Below are 22,842 nucleotides of genomic sequence, written 5' to 3'. Positions count from 1 at the left end.
ACAGCACTCGATTATCCCCCCATTATAATATTAGGTATATTAATTCCTTCCATTACCAAAGTAAGTGCTTGACAATGACCCAATTTAACTCCTGTGTGGTATTTCTGATATATATTTTATTTAATAATTAGGATTTATTTAGTGAAGCATCTCATTTTAACTGGGTCTTTCTTCTTTAACTGCGTATAGAGAGAAAAATTAAGATAATATAAGAGCAAATAAGTTCATTGTTTCTATTTATAAGTTGTTTTTCGTGCTCCAACGGGTGTGATTGCTTAATGCGAATTTATTGACACCGAACCGAATGTAGAATAGTATTATGTTTAACTCTAACCTATGGAAAGAAAACAGTGATATGGAGAAGCATTCATTTAATACTACAGTATCGAACCTTCTTTAATATGTCTTATTTGATATAAAACATATAGCTATGTAGTATAGTATATATTATGTGGTTTTATGTTAATTAATCATCACTACATGGTATAAAGCACAGTCGCTTTCCGTGTCTGTCCCTATGTACCTATGCTTAGATCTTTAAAACTACACAACGAATTTTGATAGTTTTTTTTTTAAATAGATAGAGTGATTCATGTATAGTACCATCTAATCAACTACTCCGAATTTAACGCGTGCGAAGCCGCGGGCAAAAAGAAAAATATATAAATAAATATTGCATTCGCTAAACCTCTCAACTACACAATAATATGTCGGTATTACAAACAGCTATTTATGGACTATCATTATAAAACAGCAATGCAAAACAACCTTATTACCAAGCCAATTTCCTAAGTAAAATTGCATAAAATATACAAGTATTATAGATTCATCTGAACCTTGCTTAACATACAACTGCTTATATCAAATAATAACATCATTATGTTGTGAACTATCCCATTTATCTACTAATGAAATCGTTGAACTCGTTTTAATAAACCACTATTTTATGTGAAACTGGAAATAAATTATACAGCTATATAGTTTCGACTATATGTTTTAACGATGTTTTTAATCAGTTTGTGTGCTGGCAAAAACACTAACTTTTATTAATAATTATTTGACTACATTTGTTCCATTGTTGTTGTATTTTAAAGAATTCCTGCAAGTATTGTACTGACACATAATATTGTTTCTATGTTACATTATAGGTTTTCAAACGTTTTTGCTTCATCGCAAAAATCGAACTCTCTATCTGCAATATTGACCAATTTTAGTATTTGACTAAAGTCAAATACTAAAGTTTAAACAGATATTATTCGTTTATTAATTTATTGAAATAAATAATATTGTTGTTAAAGTTCATTTTACGTTATATAAAATTGATGTTTTGTATAATTTTAAATATACAAGTATTATTCATCCTCTAGAGATGTCAAACGAACATATTGTATTATATGCAAACCTTTAATTATTTGATTTCTGAATCTAACGAAAATCACAAAAGTAATAAAAGATCGATTCAAAAACATACAGAACCTATGAAATTGCTTCGTAACCCAGTATAAATATTTCACAATCACAATTGAATCACACACGTGTTCATCATGTCCCAATCCCAATCCCCTAATAGGGCAAGCCCAAACCCAGCCCTAGACTTCACCAGCACACAAATAGAACCACAAAATGGGTCAAATATGCAATCCCTTGTACGGACTTTAAGCGATACGTGTTGATTCCCATTATTGGCAATCCTAACGGCCGATATTAGATAAGTATTCTTTATAACCAGTGCAATACAATTAAACAATAACCAAGCGACTGCCGCCACTGTAACGACCTACCGAATCGGCAATGGATTATAAATTGCTGATACGAGATTACGCTTTGCCCAAGATACGGTTAATGTTTCGATTCTTATTGTTGTTTATGTCGTTGCTTTAATGTGTATTCGTTCATTTATGGGACAAGGTATACGCTTATACAATATAATTCCTCATAGTATTGAATCGTTTAGCAGTGTCAAATTGAAAAACTATATTAAAAATGTATTAGTTCAGAGCCTACTATAGCATTAATGAATATATGGAAGATGACAATACATGGAATGTTGTCGCTTAAGAACCACAGGTCAGTTCATTGGCATCATTGTTATGTACATATTAAATATTATGCAGAATTAAAATGTAAAATTGATATTATCTTAAAAGAAAAACTACAGAGTTTCTTGCCGGCTCTTCTCTGTAGATATTGCCTTCCGAACCGGTGGGAAATGTCATAACTGTGTAACATGATGATTCAAAAGTCTAGTTGAATATATAAATATTTGAGTTTGAGTTTTGGGAATTAATTGGAAAATATAGCTATAACTGATGCGGATAATTATTTTAAACTGAAAAGTAATCCACCTAAAGTCTGTAGTAGACCTGATTTAAATAGGACCACGAGGAAGTCATCTTTTGTTCACCAGTCACCAGCTTTTGAAAAATTGATCTAAAACGGGTTACCCAGACAAAAGTTCTGAGAGAACAAACCAAAAAAATACAGTTCAAATGAGAACCTTCTTCTTTTTTGATGTCCGTTGAAAATTGGATATTCCTAATGCTTTCTTCGCAACGTCGCATAAGAATTGTAGATTGATAACTAGTACAATGAGGACAATTTTCTATTGAACATTTTTAAGCATGTTGAGCAAACTGAGCTATTCCGGTTTGTTCCGGGCTAAAACCAAAACAATTTATAGCCTATGACGCATACAGGTTACTTCACTTTCTATTGGTAATAGAATTTTGTAATTGGGTTCGGATTTACCCAGAGATTCCACCCCCTGCAACTAAAAAAATTCTTTTTCAATTTTTTTATATGAATATAGATAACATGATGATTTTATCATAATTATCACAACAAACCGATAAAATCAAGAAAAATTTGGCTCATATCGCGGCGCAACTACGAGACATATCAGGTCCTGCTACTCCTACTTTACTACTGTATTACTACTTCACTTAATTTATACCAACGGTACAGTTTAATACGTTACTGTAGTATCGAAGGTATTAAGTAAGTAGCTACTCATGATTATGCAGACAAGAACAAAGTCACCAGCTTAATTCAAAGAATCTAAAACACACATTAACCATAGACTCAAGTATAGATACAATGTTAATTAGGCGATAATAAGCTTGAGAACGCTTAGAACTCCATACCATTAACCATTATCTAAATCCATTATTATTGGCCAATTCACGCGCTCGCCATATTAGGCCTATGTAATTGAATACTCAGATATATTTAATTGACAAGATCTGGCTGCCCTTTGATGGATAAAGTATCGTCTCTGCGAGGAATCTCATGATAACAACGCAGCTTTGTGGTCGATGGTGTCGCAACGTATATAATATTCTATTTTTAAAAATGTATTTATTTAGTTGGGATACTTATATGAGACTGAAAGATTTTATAATTGTAATTGTTGTTTTTACATGCAATGGTCAAGTTATCGAACCGTTCTTCGCAATAAAATTATATGTATTATGAAATAGCATAGTCTGCAACGTACAAAGCTCATGTGCTGGTGCATTTGTTTTACTTTATCTGATTTAATGAGATAAAATGGTTAAAATGGTTAAATAACTATACATATCTTTATTTGTTTGACTTTATTTAACTTAACATTATCAATCCACTCCAAAAAAAGGGGGAAGTTATCAATTTGACTGTAGCACCACCCGTGTTACCCCACATCTTGTTACTGCGTAAATCGATTTTTGTGATTTTTTTTTATCTAACAATTGTGCCTCCCATTTTTGGTCGAGGAGGAAGTCTTCCAAAGATACTATAGCTTTGGGGGAAAAGAAGAGCATGTGGGATTTCTACCCACTAAAACCTCCTCGGCGGCCAAACTCCTATGGAACGCACCAGGATCTCCCATTTTTGGTCTAATCATCCATGGTCTAATTCTGACAATTTAAAGCCGGTTTTGTTGTTTTTTTTTTTTTATTATTATAAAACTAATCAGTTTTGTTCCTCATTTTCCTTTTGTATCTATTTGCAACAGCACCCGCTCCATTAACGCCAATTGCATCAATACAATAAAATATTATAAATAGTATGAGATCGTGACTAACATTTCATCACACCCCAATATATTATAATCGCTCCTCTGTCTAGGGTTACCAGATCCCAAATCTATTTTAGATGATCGAAAATATTTCTAAAATTAATAAGATGAATGAAACAGTTCAAATATTTATTGCTACATTATGAACAAATGTATAATTACAAAATTATTTTACATTTAATGAAAATTATAATGAATATATTATTACCCTTAGAGTTAGTGTCATATAGAATAATTATTATAATGAAAGCATCAATTTAATTTTATAGACAAGGTTTGAAAATAATAATATTTCTATGTAAAATACCGTAGATTTACTCCGTCCAATAATAAGGTGATTTGAAACTCAAACTAGAAGAGAAATCAACTCAACAGCATTATATTAGGTATCCTAATTTCGCAGCTGGCAACCCTAACGCGGCCGGAGGGCTAAACGAATAAGAAATGTACCCGCCAACATCAGCTGATTTTAATTCATAACCCGCTTGATTAACTGCCGGCTTATAAATCTTTATATCATAAATTCTGTTTGGTACTCAGATATTGTAAGGACTCGTCCATAGTATCGAAGTTAAATTATAACAACAATATAATATAGGGTTGTATGTCTATGCTACAAAAAGGTAAAGTTTGTTTAATTAAACTAACACAGCACTGTGATTCTTTCTAAAATTATCTTTTAAATATTGCATATTACTTCAACTATGTTTAAAACTAAGAAAACACAACTGTGTTTTAAAATTTTAATAAACTAAAGTTTAGGAATTAGTTTCGTCGCTATGGGCGATTTAATTAGAAGGAGATTAATCGTTAATCGAGTTGTATCAAAAGTAAGTTCCCCCAATTTTAATTAAGTAATATTGAATAGCTTTGCAAAGTAGAGCAGATGAATTGCACAAGAAAAACATTTTGCAAAAATGTATAAAAAACATACTACCGTAAGAAAACAACTGTGGAACAAACAAGAAACAATAAACAATTTATAACGTCGAATAAAACACAATTTCTGTATGGAATATAAAGATGTCTGTAATGTGTACTTTCTCCCATTATTAGGTATTTATGACCGACATTCTGTACATTCTCAATGTATTATATTGAACTATAGTCTATGGTTTCATTTCATTTCATTGGGTTCATTTTAAGAATGCACAAAATGTCAACTTAACAGTTTGCTAAAATTGTATGTTATTACAGAACGCATTTGTAACTAAAATGTCACTGAATAAATATAAACTTTCATTAAATAAATGGTTACAAAGAAAGGTCCTGAATTAAAGACGATTATCCTGTTACGATTAAGAAATTATAAATAATTGCATTTCACTTTCATTGCAGCAGGTTCATACAAAAATACAAATTATTTCAGAACATGCAATAAGTGGGATTCCGTGCATATGTCCAATGCGTATCGGATATACCGTGTGAGAAATTCACAAGAGAAATTTAAAAGACGTAATAGGACACATGTTATGTTCATGGTCATCAGCCCGTTTATCTAATTATGTCTCTACAGAACATAGAAAGCTTCTACGAAGAGCTGACATAACAGTTTATATATATTTATATATTCGCTATGACGTTGGAAATAAAATCGATAGGTCGGTGGTCGAGACCAGGCGAGCGTGCAAGAAATCAATAGATTTTTCAGTTTATCTGCGCATGTATCATCACCATTTCTAAATATGAGAAAACCGGCATGTCCAGAAATGAAAAGTTCGGGGAAATGTGACTTCTGCCAACCTACACTTGGTCAGCGTGGTGGATTATGGCCTCATAAAAGGATCCATCAGTGGGAACATGTATTGGCTGGTGTTAATGACCACTCCACCTAGGGCCTTTGGCCACCTATGGCCAATTCGATATTGACAGATGTCATATATGATCGGGCATGTCATCAATGTTAGTAGGCATATAAATTGACAAGTCAATTTGTATTTTGTACATTACTGTGATATTTTAATTAATGTCAACTAAGCGAACTCTGCTCCGAGGAAGTCATTATGGGTATTCTTAGTAATATCCATATTAATCTATACTATGCCCATATTAATGACTTATGACTGCCTTATTTTAATTAACACTAGCTGTGACCCGCGGTTGAAACCGCGTAAGTCCGTATCCCGTAGGAATATCGGTATAAAAAGTGCCTATGTGTTATTTCAGTTGTCCAGCTATCTACGAAGCAAAATAGTTTTATTATTCACCAATAGATGTCAGGAAAAAAAAAACACGAATAAAACACGAATATGACATTTTCTAAAAAAAATTCCTAGCTAGATCGATTTATCGCCCCTGAAACCCCCTGAAGATATTATATTATATTGTAGTTTTTTAATTTCCGTATAGAATGAAATAATATAAAACACGCAACGCAAATCATTTTATAGATCCTTTCATTTTTAAAATAATTTTAAGTAATAACCTAATTGACTTCGAATCGAAACCAGAGAAGCAAGCATTCACGAATAAATGTGATCTACAAATGGCCGACTATATTCAGTTTTTATTTCTTTGCAAATTTTTGAACCGATTTTGTTACAGATGTTAAAGGGCAATATTTCTGGAAGATAAATATGAAATACTAGCGGTCCGCCCCTGCTTTGCCCGTAGTACATATACAACCTAAAGCCTTCCTCAATAAATGGGCTATCTAATACTAAAATAATTTTTCAGATCAGACCAGTAGCTCTTGAGATTAGCGCGTTCAAACAAACAAACAAACTCTTCAGCTTTATAATATTAGTATAGATATGCAAAACGTTCTACTCTAAGTACATCATGACTTTTTTTCTTTTACTGATTACTATTTAAAATAAAAACTGTTACAGATCGAGGACCTCCTTCGTCGATTAAACATTCTTAGCAACATTCACTCTCCTGATTGAATTTATTGTTAAAAAGGTGTTTCCATTTACCAACAGCTATTTCGAGCTCCTAGTAGCTATACTTGATAAAATCAAGTTGAAACAATTAAATGGCGTGTGGGTAATTTAAATGAACACACAGGAGAGTATAGCGAGATCATGTAAAATGGCAATTTGTATGCTTTCGCGTCGGCGTAATGAACGAGCACCCTTTTTTATTATCCTATTCGACTGTTACTATAAATAAAACGATACCGATACGTATGTGTTGATTAAATAATTGTTTTTTTTTTATTGTCTTATTTGAATTGAATAATGACTCTGTCACAACTTTTCATATTTCCAGCCAGTTGCAGTAATCTGCAATGTCTGCAATTGAATTGTTAATGACAGCTGTCAAAATGTCTTATATAGATTGGCGCGAAAAATTATCACAGTTAATTCTTTCTTTTCACAAGGTGCTAAGGAAAAAACACAGTTAACAAGAAGATACAAATAAAAATCAATAGGTCTACTATTTTTCAACTCTAAACACAGCTATACTCAGATGTCATCTGGCGTGAAGTGGCCCCATTACCATCCCATCCGCACTTCGTTAGCTCAACACGTATCTTACAGACTATTATTCCCCGCACAATATCTGCCTACACCACACATTTCCATTGTAATGACCACATGCTAACGAGCCAATTTAACCTTTATTGCTGAGTGTCCGACAACCATTTCAGCATTATCATCTACATCGACGCATAATAACCAATTTAAGAAAGGTATTCGTTTAATCGAAGAAAAGGAATAGGGTATCGTTAGTCTTTTTCTAATTCCGTAAATCTGAATTAAATGGCTTTTATCAGTGTATCTACTTGGAAATAAGAATAGTTTGTATTGATTTTTTATTAAAATGTACAACTTTTAGTAAGTATTGCAATGATAAGGTCTACATTTTATTAAAAGTGAAGTCCCGTGTCCCTCGTGTACTGGGGTATGGGGCAGATGATATAAATCTGTTTCACTGATCAATTTTCTTTATGGACAAGTAGGTGATCAGCCTTCTGTGTCCTGCCAGACCGAGACAATTTTTTTTTTATTGTCCCCACCGGGAATCGAACCCAGGACCCCACTGTACCAAGGAGTCGTCCTACATTTTATTAGTTACATAATAATATCAAACAAACTAAAAGCTGCATATTATCATGTAAAAGGCGAAATGACACGTTTTTTTATTATCGCAGAAATAGCATGTACTTGTACGGTTTTTTATCAAGTTGTATTAGATCTAAATGCATAGAGTAAGAACCCGTGACAGCTAGATCTTCATCAAATAATAAAAGCTGAATCGTTGACGTATTTTACGTATAAAAAATAGTAAAAGAAAAAGAAAATTAATAAACATCGATATATTTTCCAGTTCTCCTTACAATTGGAAATGGTGTTACTAACACCAGTTGCTTTAATTTTATTAAATGCTTCAAAATTTACAACTCATTCAGCTGAAGCGATACTTATGATGGTAATATTTTTCAACTCGTTTGCGGTATATATACGTGCCATACTCATTGCGCATTTACACGCGCGAATAGCGAGGCGAATAGCGAAGCGAATAAGAACACTTATATGAGGAGTATATTAGCTTACCAGCAATTTTTGGACCGGAATCGAAGGCACGAATGAAAAATACATAAGTACTACTTACGAATTTGCAAGCATTGGTTGCAAACATATTCTTATACGAATGTTTCGTAGAATGATTGGGCGAATGCCGAACAGGAATATGAAAATGCGCTATTAGATATGCAAGCGGTTTTAATGTTGTCATATTTGTGGGATGCAGCTCTTACCTCGCACGCCTATCTCGTAACAACACATAGATTCGAATAGGATATCTCGCTTGATAGATATTGTTCGACAATATTATCGCTGCTCCGAGCCTCTAACATTTACACTTACTTTATAGTAGTGCACGCAGCCGCACAAATCTCGTTTTATAGCTGTTAGACGATGTTTTAGTGTATTTAGAGCTCTGTTCAGAGTCGACAACTAAATTATCGATGCTCTGGTTGTAGTACATGTTTGGGCTGTGTCAGTGAGGTCGTAAAGAATCGAGCGTGTGTTGTCTGCAAACCATAGACACAGAATTGACTACGCAATGGCCGCGAGTTGACCGCGCTCTAGACAGAGACAAAACTCTTCTGTCAGAATGACTAGATTGTTCTATAATTGTGACACCTACAAGTTGTGCTTCTAGTCACGCGCCGTGTTTGTCCGCACCTTTCCATTTATGTCCGTGTTACTTTCATGAGACATTTAGGCTGCCTCCCTTCCTTGAATTATAATAGAAATTGAAACTACAAACATTCATAGATATCACTCGTAGACTCTTACAAATGAAATAAAAAGAACTCCACTAACAAGATCTCAATATTCTTAAATGTTTTAAAACTCGAATAAAATGTGCCATAGACACTACCACTCCAATTTGTATCAATGTTAAAAAAAACTTTATATAAAACATAGACCATCCAGCTTAATACAAAATCGAAGCAGGAAACTGAAACTTAATTATAAATGAAGTACCGCTAGGTAATGAACGGTAAGGAGCTGGAATAATTCAATATCTACCTGTTGCGGATCGATGAAAGTGGTCCAGCATTCGTATTGTTTACGAGGATTATATGGAAACGCGGCGTGCCGCGCAGATAAGTGAGAATCTTTACCTCTACTATGAGCATTTGAGAACCTACAGATAAAGATTCCATACAATTATTAAAACGTCAAACAGGGATGTTTTTTTTTTTTCCTTTATGGCAATAAGTTTCAACTATTTGCCAGTGTCAAGTTTATAGGGATGTTCGTTTATTAATAAAAAATCAATTTAATTAAAAAGAATCTCCATATGTGTTGCCAAGCGTAAAACTCGTGAATCGAAAAATTCACCTGGTGTGTACAATACAGAAGGCTAATTTAATAAGATTTGTTTGCGTTTTTCAAATTAGCGAGTAAGAGTAGAGAAAGAAAAATGATTCAGCATATTCCAACTTCGTTAAAACTTTATGAACTTAATTTTTCCACCCTTCAAGAGTAATAATTTAATTACACTATCGGTGATGAATGATGAAGTAAATGACTTAGCTATAAACATTTGCCACAATATATTATTAGATACATATTTTTCTCTAGGATTAAAATCCATCATAGCTTATCTACAATTATAGTAATTATATTTTACATTACCTGTATTATTGTGCAAAGACATTTTTTATCTGCGTAATTGATGATGGAAATAAACGAAAATAGACTACAGAAATGCGCTTCCCATTCCAATAGTAAAGCTTCAATCTTGATAAAGGCACGAGCTTTTAATCAGATACCAACTGTTTACATTCCGCCCTGAGGAAATTTAAATGTACCGATGTTGTCTCACCAACTAGAAGGTCAATACTTCGATATGATACGGCATCTTTCTATATGAAATTAAGATATTCAGATGCTATCGTTTTACCGATAAATGACATGGCTATGCGTTCTCATAAAAATACTGATATAATGGGGAGTTTATTCTTGTTAAAAATGTTAGCCGGGATGGATGATTCGCGTTTTTTCAGTGTCAACTTCAATTTTTTTAGGTTAACTCAAAAAATAATTACAAAATACAATAAAATGTGTTCCATTATATGAAGCTAACGAATGTTCGAAATTTTTGTTTCGCAAATATAAACTATATTTCAGGTATGATAAGTTGCAACATTGGGTGTGGCATCGTTTGCAGAAAACAATAATATTTGAATATTAAACGAGCTCGTGACAATATTGCTAGACAGTTTGTATCACAGTATGGAAATTGAAATAAAGTATGCAATGGATATTCGTTAAAACGATTCTAGAGTTTAAATGAATTAGTCCCGAGACATGTTTTAGATCCTCATTTAGTCTTATTTATTCTACTGTTGTAATAGTTATCGTGCTTTATATTGGCTATTTACTACTATCGTATTTCATCTAAATTACTAGGTATTGGGCATAGATTATTGTGTTAAAACTTACCTATGTTTAATTTTAACTTTAATGCTATAAAATTAAAATTAAATATAAGTTTCTGCTGAAACCGAAAGAGTAGAAAAATTTCGATCGATGGGAAAACGGGTGACCGGCAGGCCAAGTGTTGCTACGGTTTGGCAAAATGACGGGGGTCGAAACCCGCCATGTGATAAAAATTTTCCTATTCTTTAATAATTTTCCCAACACAATTGTTCAAGCAAATCGAGGATAAATAGCTAGTTTAACTTACGATGGAATCATTATCGAATTATTCGCATATTTAACCAACATACACAATACTAATTAATATAATCCCAGTCTATTATGTCTATTTGGATCCATAATGGGAGACAAAGCACCGCCTAACAATGGTGTTGCTATCGTTAAATTCTATTATGGTATTAACAGACTTGCAAAAATAGTTTAATCGTGGTTCTATTTGTAGTAAATAAAAAGTTTTAATTTGAAATTTTTACTTTGTCATCTATTTGAACAATGATAATCGCTTGTTCAATAATTATATTTACTGGCAACATTGTAAGTTTTCTTGTTGAGTATATATACGACTGTAATGGTCTTTGAAATAGCACAACATAGTTTTACATTTTATATGGGTGTAATATTTTTTTTAATTGTTATGAATTCGAAAATGTTGTAGCTGAATGTAATATTTTTTGCAATTTTGAACTTATAGTGAAAAAAATTGATTGCAGATTACAACTGGCCTTGAATAATATTTAAATAGTCTAATTTTATTATGTCGCTATGCCAGCAAGTTTAAAGTGAAATGAGTTCATAAAAGGGAAAGGCCTTTTATTAATTTTGAGATATACTCAAGGTTTGTAAAATTTGAGAAATACGGTTTACTTCGAAATCCCTGTGGCATGTTCACGGTTTATTTTATTATCTTGACTTAATTTTTATTTATATGAGAATATTGAATTTTATTTTACATGAGTATAATGTATCGTTTTAAATAAGCACATGACATCACAAAATGGTGCTGAATTAATCCCATTCTTGGTTGAATCATATAGTAGTTGTATCATTGTATGTTTACTTTACTCGATGGCAAGTGGGAAAATAAATCAACCCTGTCAACGGCTGGAAGTTTTAAATGTAAATTTTATCTGAAGTAGCGTATAAATTGGCGAACCCATGCTATTTTACTCTTGTCTAAAATTATTTCGCTTTCGCATATTTAGTGAGAAAATATAGTATGCCAAATATTGAAAATCAGTATAAAGGCCATTTAAGAATACGCCTACATATATAAGCAAACAAAATAAGACTTACGCACTACTTTCCTATAAAAAATATCAAGGTAGGCAAGCACATTCTTCGTAGAAGCGAATCACGAACCTAACTATATAATTGGCTCGCTCGTACGCGATCAGCAATATCCGGTAAACCTTAGCATCTCCGCAACGATTGGCTAAAACAATGCACTTATAAGATGCCCTCTATCGACTAAAACTTGTAACAATAGGGCAGATAACCGTCTCGCCCTATTAGTGTGGCACGAAATTCGAAGTTAAGAACGATTTTATAAATTATGCACGAGGAAATGTAAGGCAATAAATTAGTGCTACCAGTTATCTCAATCGGATTTATTCTGCTGCATCTTTGAGAAAATTATAGTGCTCTAGCAAATACTGGATGACTTGTGTTTAAATTATAGGTTATAATTATATGGCGTTTGCCGCGAAATTATGTCAACCTATGAAACGATACAAAATTATATTCAGTTATAGATAATACGTAATTTACAACTGATCAATTTATTAAGATGTCAAAATGTACATCCTTGTTGAACTCAAAATGTTATGATATGTTAATTACTTATTTTATAAATATTCCTTTTTAAGTATATTACATTTTTTGTCTTCGTTATATTCCCGTTATACCAAGCTGATTTGATTGTACGTATTTACCTAAAATATAAATAAAAGGATACCTTAACAGTAGGTTAATAGGATTAAAATATAACATAGGAATTAAAAAAAAGCTACCCATATGAAGGTAGAAATTTGATTTAATGCCCATTCTTTTTTCTCCTATGACAAGAAGGAGTACCGTTACGAAAAAAAAAATCGCTGCCAAAGTTGTCAATGTTATCTAAAACAAAATACAATTCAACATTTTCTCTTAACAACATTAGAATAGATTATAGACATATTGTTAACTCACTAACATCTCACGAATTCGCTGGCTATGCTATCAACTAAGATATCGTCGCGTGCGCCTTCTAAATAACTTATATAAGCACATGTAATGAAGATCTATTTACTGCATAATGTAAGCCGTTATTCAGAGTGGTACAGAACCTGTGGGCGACTGTCAGTGTCATGATCGATGGATAGGTATATAAGGTTCGGATTTAGGTGCGCCCTATGCATTCAAAAGCTCTTATGAAATATCTAAATTGTAACGTTATTTTTAAATGTTACGTTTGTGTGAAGGAAGTGTTTTGTTCCCTACTTTTGTTTCTATTTTCTTGTCAATTCTATATTAAAAGTTTAAATAGAATATTTCAAGAATATGTGTTTGGTAAGAAACTATAATGTATTCTGAAATATGGACAATAGTATACTTATAGACTTAACTAAAGGCGCTCTATTAATTCTCTTCTATTAAGTCTGCCTAGTTTAGCAGTTTACTGCTAACATGCTCATTTTTAGCTTCTAACACACTTCTACAAGTTTCACCTATATTTTTGACTCGAATTTACTGTGTGTCCACACTCAGTAAACGGACCGATTTAAATCAAACTTTGTACATATATCAAGGAGCGATGACAAAATAAGTTTGTTAACTATATTAATTTAAATTGTCCTTACAAATAGTAATAAGTAAGTAAAATAATATTCAAATATCAGTCTGTATATAGTTTTAGAACCCAAAATTTGTATGAATGTAAATATAAGATCTTGTGAAGCCCACGCTGAAATGTAATAATGGTTATTCGTGTCACACGAATTGGCATTATAGTTTTTTTCTTAAATTCATATAGTATGAATTCAAAACATCATTAAATAGCTTATTCCAATAATTTCAACACCCGCGCTAGAAGACACTAATTCGTAATTTATGGCTAACTCTCTCTTTACTCTATGACATTATCACTTAATCCTATAAGTAACAGATTCATAATATCTCAGTTATTCGTAACAATAGCAGCGATAAGCCTTTGATGTATTATTTTGTGTTGCAATTAGTACATACGTGGCGTTTTACGCATTATTTGCGTGTTGATTATTTCTGAGCGTACTGTCTCCAATGCTCGCTATGTTCCTTACTTACTATCTCAGCCTTTGATAAATTTATACATTCAGTGAATTACCTAAAAAATTTATAAGAGTAATACTGATATTACCATATTTTCTAATGTTTTTGCGTAATATCTAAGCCATAAAACAACAAAGCACAATCGTGTTGCATTGTTATACAATCAGTGGAAAAAATTTCATTTCAAGTTTTCTTGAATAAAGCTATTGTTCCATTAAAATCTTTCATAATAAAAACAGTGTACGCACAGAAAGTAAAAGTATTATGTAAATAGCGTTTCGACAATTGCTCAAACAATGTGTTTCTATATAGCATGTTTGGTTCCACAAATTCGTCTACGAGTTTCAATGGAAAAATGTACTAGTAAAAGCATATTTTGTGATCAATTAATACAAATAAAAATTTAACAAATTTTCATTTAGCGTATAGTACGTGAAAAGGCGATACGAATTATCATACTAAGTATCTCATTACTAAGTTCCATTAACGTGCCATGGACCCAAGAAGTGTTTAACGTAATAAAATTACGTATAACAGAATACATCAAATTAATACTAATAATTATCATTTTATCCCTTTTCTTTTTAATTATTACACAAGCAATATACGTTAAGCAATGTTGCTAGTTCGACATTGTACCTTGGTACAGGGGTATTATAGTGCAGGGGTATTGTAGCGATCGAGACCGCCGATAGCACGCGCGCCACACTATCCATACTCCCTACTGTGAATTCTCTTACAAAGACCTAGCTATTATCTAGACTAGATCGTTTAAGAGCTAGATGCATGAAGAGCTGATTCTTTAATATCAGAATTGTGATTCGTTATATTTATAACGTTGGTACGGAATACGTAATTGCTGATATACCTATTTGGTTTATTTTCGTTTGATCTAACATTTTTTTGTATAACTTCATTAACTTATTAAATAACAGGGTTATTTGGGAGACCAGACTGATATCAAACAATGAAAACGATGACGCTTGTAAAATTGTGAAAACAATCTCTTTCATGTTATTGATTGTATCAATGGAACACAAATGCTCTTGATAAATAACATAATACTCAATCGTTCAAGCTATTCCAACACGGTCCAGTCGAGAAGCATTAAAGTATTATTTTTTATTCCGTCTTATATTAACTTGAAGAGTTCCGCAATCAAATCCCTCAACCCTTTTTTTTAATTTAATCTTCAAAAATACTTTGTAAGTTCTCTGCATGAATTTTGAGTGACTATCCCCTACTTGATAAATAAATAATGCACTTAATTTAAAAGGAAAACGTTTGAATTAACTCCATTGTTTCACTTGATTTTATCCCGGCGATCCTAATCCGATCGGATAAACTTATGAAGTTATTGTATTATCACCGACACTTGATAAGTGTACTAAATTCGTATTAAATCTGTCCGTTTAAAGTGGATCAAAATCAAATGTAAATGAGTCAGCTACATAACAGTTGAAGCTAATAAAAGCTAATAAAAATAGACATTATATCCGCAAAATTTTCTGTTCAAGCACATCAAAACCTGTCTATAACAAATGTATCTGTGGCGCATTTCCATAAAGTTGTTGACTAAGCGTGAAATGCATTATTTCGGTCTATCTATCCGCCGGGACAATTAACGATTTTCGTCATGTATCCAATCAACGGACTCACGTTTCTATTGTTAATTATCTTATCTTTCGCTTACCATAACTTACCGTTCTCAGAATTATCCAGAACACCTGGGTACCTTCACTGTTGGTGTCATTAATTCCAATGAGCTTAGAGGCTTCTGTATTCATATAGTTTAAAGAAAATTAAATTCATGGAACGAATTGTGGTGATAAAATTGTTTGAAGGTTAATATTTAAAGCTTATTGGTAATAAGGGTGTTGTTACATACATCACTATTTAGCTTTAGATTAGCCGTTCGTCGCGGGTTCGACCGTGGTACATTTATAACCTATATCACTCACTGCAGTTGCAGCTATCCAATAGTGAGGGAATTTTTGAAATCGGTCCAATAGTGTGAAAACATGGCAAATGTATATACGATTCCTCTATATAATATTCGTGTAGAAAAAATACAATATAGAACACAATATATACAGGTATAACATTGAAGGAACGCTAGTTGAATTTGTTAAAGACTATTAAAAGTTTACGGGGCAATTAAGTTAAATTAATTGGTCAATGTTATTGTGAAAATACTATTATTGTTTTTTTTCTTATATGTAGTTGCATAGACATGAAGGCAGTCACATTGGCTGTTATTTTATTACAACTGTGTGGAAATGTACAATTTTCCCTCAGCTATTTGGTAGGTGCAGGCTGTGAGTATATTTTATTACTGATAACTTATAATCTAGCTTTAAATTCAAAGACTTATAACGGTCTCGATAATCCAGATTGAGAGTTAACAATTTCGCTTAAGCTCGTAGCTTATCACAGAATCTTTGAAGTTTCATGTTCCCATACCATGATTATAATTATTTGGACTACGTAAAGTAGACCTACATGCAGTATAACATCTTTTACACGGTTACCAACCCTGCACAAAGAAACTTCTGACGTGGAAATTTGCTACAGGTAGCTTCCTAATTTTATTATCCACAGTAAACGTCCGCTTCGCCCAAATGCTTCACACCGACACGAAGTATCAAATACTTCGAGAAGAAATGATAAAGGCGAATACACACAATCTCGTCTACCACTGCAGAGCAGATAAGAGCGATTGTGACGCAGCTTTAGCCAAGATGAGGTATAAAGCCAGTAAACACTTCTACGCGCTGTCCAAGGCTGTTGTGGATTACGTGAAGAATAAACGGCAGGCAAGGCCCACTGGATACGTTGGTAAGATCAAAAACAGTAATAGATAATTAATTAGCTAAAATATTTTGATCTAAACATGCCATATTCGATTGTATTAGTTTTTCAAGGAGAGTCTTTACTATTGTTCCTAAATCGACTGATGTGTTTTTACAATTTCTTTTCAAATATATCAAAACTAGCTGCGCCCCGCAGTTTCACCCGCTTTAGTCCGTACCCCGTAGGAATATCGGGATAAAAAGTTGCCTATATGTTATTACAGAGTTGTCCAGCTATCTACGTACCAAATTTAATTGCAATCGGTTCAGTAGTTTTTACGTGAAAGAGTAACAAACGCACATACATCCTTACAAACTTTCGCATTTATAATATTAGTAGGATAAGGATAGCAACTTGTTTTCGTTACATATTATTTAGACTACAGTCTTACATTATACACGAATAAATAGATCTTGTTCAATCTTCTTTGTAGGTACAGCCACGTTCTGTCAAGATAACGTTTGTGTACCAGACACAGACCCTCCCATCGTGTATGGAGGCTGCTACACCCTCATTTCTTGTGGAGGCAACCAGACATGGCATCTCGACCCTGTGGTATACAAAAAGAAGAGAGGGCGCTTGTATTAGGAGCAATAAAAATTAAAAGCTTGCACAATTTTTTTTTTAGCTCTTTATAATTCTGAATTGTTGCTATATGAATCTGCAGTCTTGTTACGAGAATCCTGTTTCACTAAAGTAAAAAAGTACAGAAACAAATTAAACTGATTAATTTTCATTATCAAGTTATCAGCTGAACGGAGAAATGCGGACTCCCGGATTCAACCCAGCGAGGAATTAAAAAAATGGCTCGATTCGACAGTATACAGAAGTCTAATCACCTACTTGCCCGTAAAGGAAAATCGATCAATAAAATAGATACTTAATGCATTTACAACCCCAAAAGGGTCACTACAAATACAATCCTTGCCTTAATTGTCTAGGGGACACTACTAATTTCCACTCCTTGAAATGTTATGAGAAATAGGTAATCTCACACACACATCTCTAGGATTCCTTCCCAATCATATTCCTTCCAAACGTATGCTCAAAATTAGAATATTTATGTGCCAAAATATAATGCGTATTGATTCAAACACAAAAGCAGAAACTGCATCACCATCCCGGCCGAAATCTAAACTTTCAACAAACTCCATTTCATCCGGTATTGCACGATTCAGGATTACAATCAAGTATCGTGACACGAAAAACAAAAGGCGAGACCACCTGTTGTATTGTCGAGGAACAATGCGCGGTTTTATTGTTACTGCTATCTAGATAAATCGTTTATAAGTCTGCTCACCAGATGTTCGCGTTAATCGTAAAATGATTTGGTGAAAATGTGGCTGAGCGCCGTCGGATTCGCTTTCTTCTGTGCTGCGCAGGCGGAGATTAGGAGCAGCCTGATCTTTAATAAGTAAGTACTTTATTTATTCACTAACGGTCCGTCCCGGCTTACCACGGGCGGGTAAATATATAGCATAAGCCTTTCTCAATAAATGGGCTATCTAACACCGAAAGAATTTTAAAATCGGATCAGTTCCTGAGATTAGTGCATTCAAACAAACAAACAAACTCTTCAGCTTAATAATATTAGTACAGATTTCTTTCAGGCAATTCGTAGTATAGTCAAAAGATCTTAAATAGCTTAAAACTATGGCCCATATAAACTAATATAAAGTACTAATTTCACTTGTTATGTCTTCGACGTGTGACGGGGCTCCGTGGCTTTAGATATCCGTCCGCGGAAGTGACGAAACGCAACTCTCTTCGACCATGTAGTTGCTTAGCTTGGCGTTAAGAACTCTCACCACGAAGGAGTTGATACTAGGTTATTTATGATTATTAGGGCTGACTACTGTCAAAACCAGTTCCACACATTTGTGTGATCGCAGTCAGATACGTGCAGTCTAACATCTATATTGATATAGAATACCTTAAAAAAAGCATTACATGTAATTTATCTGAAATACCGTATTATTATCTCCATTAATATATATCCGTAGGTTACTAAACGTAAAACCAGTGGGTGCTCAAATTGCCAAGAGTTTCGTACCGCTCACTGAGTTGCCACCGCCTCGCATCCACCACGGTTCCGGGAGACGACATCTCGAAGACGAATGCAGTAAAGCGCCGCAGTGGAAGGAAGTAAATGAAGGCGGAAAAGTTGACATACTCGGAGATTACTATGATGATAGAGTTGCTAAAACCGTCGCTACCGTTATAATACCGGATCATATAGACTGTAAGTTCAGGGTAAAAATAGAGTACGAGTATAGTTACATATCGTTTTTATACATTAAGTGAACTAGAAGGATAGTGTACATATTACTAGCAGATAGAATTGCTCTCGCAATTATGATATTGGTAAGGATTCTCAGAGACTAACTCAATATTATACAATATTACATCACCTGGTGTGATTTTAAATGTCATAGCTTAATACAAACGACAACCGTTTAAATTTTATAATAAAAATTGAAATATTTTTCTACTGCGCTATACAATTTATAATTCTACGATTACCTCTTATAAATCCAAGCCCTTACCTTCCTATCCATCACTTCCAACCATTCCAAATATTCATTATACATAATTATTTCAGACAAGCATTTCCAAGTGACTACTCAAGTGCCATATCTAACAGTGGGTCCCATAGAAGCCATAGGCTACCACCCCAGTACTGTTAAATCTGACCATCCCAGCGAATGCGAGAAGATCTACCAGGATCACATAGCTGATCAATACTCAGATGAGACCACAGACTATTCAGAAGAGTCCCTCGAAATGGCCAGGATGCCGCTTTTCCCGGCGAATGTTCGAGAATCCATTGAGGAAAGATTTGCTCATATGTACGATGATATGCGATAGTTTTGAGTTGGCGTAATAAATTTTGTTACTTTTTTTATTATACGATATTTTTATGTACCTACCCAACCTAGTGATAAAATAAGTTTTACCTTTGAAGGTTGTTTTCAGTTGACTTTTCAAAGAAAGATCGACAAACTTAGAAATCTTATACACGCATATAAAAGTTCGTCCTAGTTACACAACTTCGTATAACTCTAGAAGAGCTGAACGTATTAACTATAATGTATTTGAAAATTTGAAAAGCTTGCAAAAAATGTGGATACTCGAGCGGAGCCGGGACGAGTAACAAGTTTTATTATTTATTATATTACTACAATTACTGCTAGCTTTTGCTAGCGGCTTCGCACTCGTTCAATTCCGAGTTGTTTAAAAGATGTTATTTTACATATAGACCTTCCTCTTTAATCACTCTATCTTTTAAAAAAAACCCATCAAAATTCGTTGTGTAGTTTTTGAGACCTAAGCATATTTACATACATAGGGACAGACTAAAAGCTCTTGAATTAATTAGTTTATTTGAGTTAAGAAACTAACTTATTATTATATTATTGATAGCGTACTAGGAGATTAAATAAATATAGAACCGCAGAAGATTACTTTACTAGGTAATTTTGATGAAATTTGGTATACAGACAGGGTATGAGCTGACTTGGGTGACCTTTTATCCCGATTTAATGCTCCCTTGGGATAAAACAGGAATCTTGATATATGGGCGCAACCGGGACGTACTCAATAAATAAATAAATCTCGATGTCTCAAAGCTCTCTTTATTCTTACTTCGTATGCTAGAAGAGCTTAATTCAAAGGTGATACTGAATCATTAAAAATCTAAAGCATTATTAGTCCTTTATTAAATAATATTTATTATAATATAAGATTATCTTAACGTGTATATACATTTTTTTCCTGTCAAACAGGTCCAGCTTGTAGATTAAATTTATTAGGTAATTTAACATCCTTATCTTTTTCATCTAAAATTTCTTCTGTCTCATCATCATCGAAGTCATCCATATCCAAAGGATTTCTAGACAGAAAGTACAAAATTTTAATAACTAAAGTATATAGTATAAGAATAGCTATAAATATTTATTTAAATTAAATACATATCACGCAAGAAACAATATACAAAACTTACTTATTCCAGTCTATCTTATGCCTCTTTCTGTAAAAAATACACATTATTAAAAAGTTTTGTAATTTACGTAAATATAATTTAGGCCATTACAATCCATATAAAAGAATTTATTTACATTTTTATATTTAAAAGAACAGATACAAGCTTGCATGTATAATTCAATTCGAAAATCAAATATTAATTATCACATGGAATTAAGGCAATAAAATTAAACTCTTGCGGAAAAAACACGTATTCAAATTTTAAATAGATGTCTACTGACCTATTGGTAGCGATGTAGTCTTGGTCCATATATTCCTCAGACACTTCAACAGAGAGCGGCTGACCTCTGTGATCTTGGAGAATACCGAAATATCTCGGCGCTCTAGAAACCGTGAATAGGAGACCTGGAATCATCATTTAAGCCGATTTCAAACACGTTAAAATTATTATTAAATTACTAAAATGATCTAGAAACGAGACATCTTTGAAACAATAATTTAAATCCGATTTTTTTAAACGAACAAAAATCACTATAAATTATACGTTTCGTTACTTACGTTTCATCTCTAAGAATTACTTTAGCTCTTTTTATAAAAATAGCTAAACTGTATGAATATTTTTTAATATTTTTTTTTTGCATTAAATATGGCATTGACCATATTTTTAAGGAAACCCTGTTTATGTAGGTTCAAAGAAAAGCTTTTTTTTAGTAAAATATAGTTTTCACCCACTTGTCGGAGAAGATAAACCTTAAGTGGACTTACTGACTGACGCTAGATACTTAGTAAATGTGGCGTTTTGCGTCATTGCTAAGAATATTATCGGTGTTAAGAAAGCAAGAGAGTCGTAACGAAAAAAGGGGCGAAATCGAAATAGACTTCATCGAAACAATATTTTACGTTCAAATTTCTTTAAAAATTTAACAATAACTAGATTTTGTAATACAATTAAGAAACAATATATTAACAGTAGGTATAAAGGTACTTACTGTCATCTACAGCCAAAATGCCTCTTATTATAAGTAATAAAATAAAATACATCTCTAACGTTATGTACTTATTAGTCATATTTAAATTGCAGTTATAGATATATTTCAACCTTATAACCAGTACATATTTTGTAAATGCACAAACCGAATTGCCTTTTGGAAAGCGCGCTAAGAAAAAGTGTTGTAATCGAAACAGAAATGTTTAGAAAAACAAAGTATGTTTGCCTTTATTATATCGATCAACAAACAAACCTCGACACGTGATTAAAGTTCTAAGCCGCTTCACGTGAATTTGAGCATATTTTTAACACCCGACGCACAAAGAGGGGCGTTATTAATGTTATTAACCCCCCCTGGGTTATATACTATATACTATACACTATGTTAAATAAAAAATTCAAGATGGCCGACAGTACAAAATGGGGTTGGAGTTTTTTTAATTAATTATTGTTAAAATGAAATCTCAAGAAATAATATATATGATATATATAATAATATATATGCATAGAATTATGCAGCCATGTAACATAGGCTAACTAAATTTAACGACCCTTAATATATTAAAAGGCTAGTGCCCAGGGCGGAAAATTTCGAAAAAAAAAAAATAAACGGAACAATGTTGTAAAACTTTCCTCTAGAAATCAGAGTTCATAAAAGATAAACCACCATGAGCATTTATACGAATTTGACTTTTTTACTTAATATTAACGGAATATTATATGTTCATAATAATAGGATAAAGAGAGTACAATCAATGAAAAATTTATCG

The 22,842-nt window shown here is 32.9% G+C and overlaps 3 protein-coding genes across 3 annotated transcripts; 2 read left to right on the top strand and 1 right to left on the bottom strand.

The window, feature by feature from the left end:
* Positions 1 to 16,480: 16,480 nt before the first annotated feature.
* On the top strand, positions 16,481 to 17,688 carry LOC119832693. The gene is made up of 3 exons (XM_038356411.1): positions 16,481 to 16,565; positions 16,849 to 17,085; positions 17,534 to 17,688. Exons 1-3 carry the CDS (start codon positions 16,481 to 16,483, stop codon positions 17,686 to 17,688), a joined length of 477 nt encoding a protein of 158 aa, XP_038212339.1.
* A 749-nt stretch (positions 17,689 to 18,437) lies between these two features.
* On the top strand, positions 18,438 to 19,968 carry LOC119832426. Its single transcript, XM_038356098.1, has 3 exons — positions 18,438 to 18,514; positions 19,104 to 19,342; positions 19,703 to 19,968. Exons 1-3 carry the CDS (start codon positions 18,438 to 18,440, stop codon positions 19,966 to 19,968), a joined length of 582 nt encoding a protein of 193 aa, XP_038212026.1.
* Positions 19,969 to 20,850: 882 nt separating this feature from the next.
* LOC119832425 lies at positions 20,851 to 21,892 on the bottom strand. The gene is made up of 4 exons (XM_038356097.1): positions 21,850 to 21,892; positions 21,366 to 21,489; positions 21,104 to 21,130; positions 20,851 to 20,992 (listed from the first exon to the last, which is right to left on the bottom strand). The coding sequence occupies exons 1-4, from the start codon at positions 21,890 to 21,892 to the stop codon at positions 20,878 to 20,880; spliced, it is 309 nt and encodes a 102-aa protein (XP_038212025.1). The 3' UTR covers positions 20,851 to 20,877.
* Between the last annotated feature and the right edge of the window lie 950 nt (positions 21,893 to 22,842).

This window comes from Zerene cesonia, chromosome 15, assembly GCF_012273895.1.
Source record: "Zerene cesonia ecotype Mississippi chromosome 15, Zerene_cesonia_1.1, whole genome shotgun sequence".
In the NCBI taxonomy this organism is placed as follows: domain Eukaryota; kingdom Metazoa; phylum Arthropoda; class Insecta; order Lepidoptera; family Pieridae; genus Zerene; species Zerene cesonia.
This window is presented reverse-complemented; position numbering and strand designations above follow the sequence as displayed.

Coding starts and splice junctions, on each gene's coding strand:
- LOC119832426 (XM_038356098.1), top strand. CDS start 18,438: ATGTGGCTGAGCGCCGTCGGATTCGCTTTCTTCTGTGCTGCGCAGGCG. Junction 18,515..19,103: donor AGCAGCCTGATCTTTAATAA/GTAAGTACTTTA, acceptor ATATATCCGTAG/GTTACTAAACGTAAAACCAG. Junction 19,343..19,702: donor AATACCGGATCATATAGACT/GTAAGTTCAGGG, acceptor TAATTATTTCAG/ACAAGCATTTCCAAGTGACT.
- LOC119832693 (XM_038356411.1), top strand. CDS start 16,481: ATGAAGGCAGTCACATTGGCTGTTATTTTATTACAACTGTGTGGAAAT. Junction 16,566..16,848: donor CTATTTGGTAGGTGCAGGCT/GTGAGTATATTT, acceptor TATTATCCACAG/TAAACGTCCGCTTCGCCCAA. Junction 17,086..17,533: donor AAGGCCCACTGGATACGTTG/GTAAGATCAAAA, acceptor TCTTCTTTGTAG/GTACAGCCACGTTCTGTCAA.
- LOC119832425 (XM_038356097.1), bottom strand. CDS start 21,892: ATGACGCAAAACGCCACATTTACTAAGTATCTAGCGTCAGTCA. Junction 21,490..21,849: donor TAAGTATCTAGCGTCAGTCA/GTAAGTCCACTT, acceptor TGATGATTCCAG/GTCTCCTATTCACGGTTTCT. Junction 20,993..21,103: donor CATAAGATAGACTGGAATAA/GTAAGTTTTGTA, acceptor CTTTCTGTCTAG/AAATCCTTTGGATATGGATG.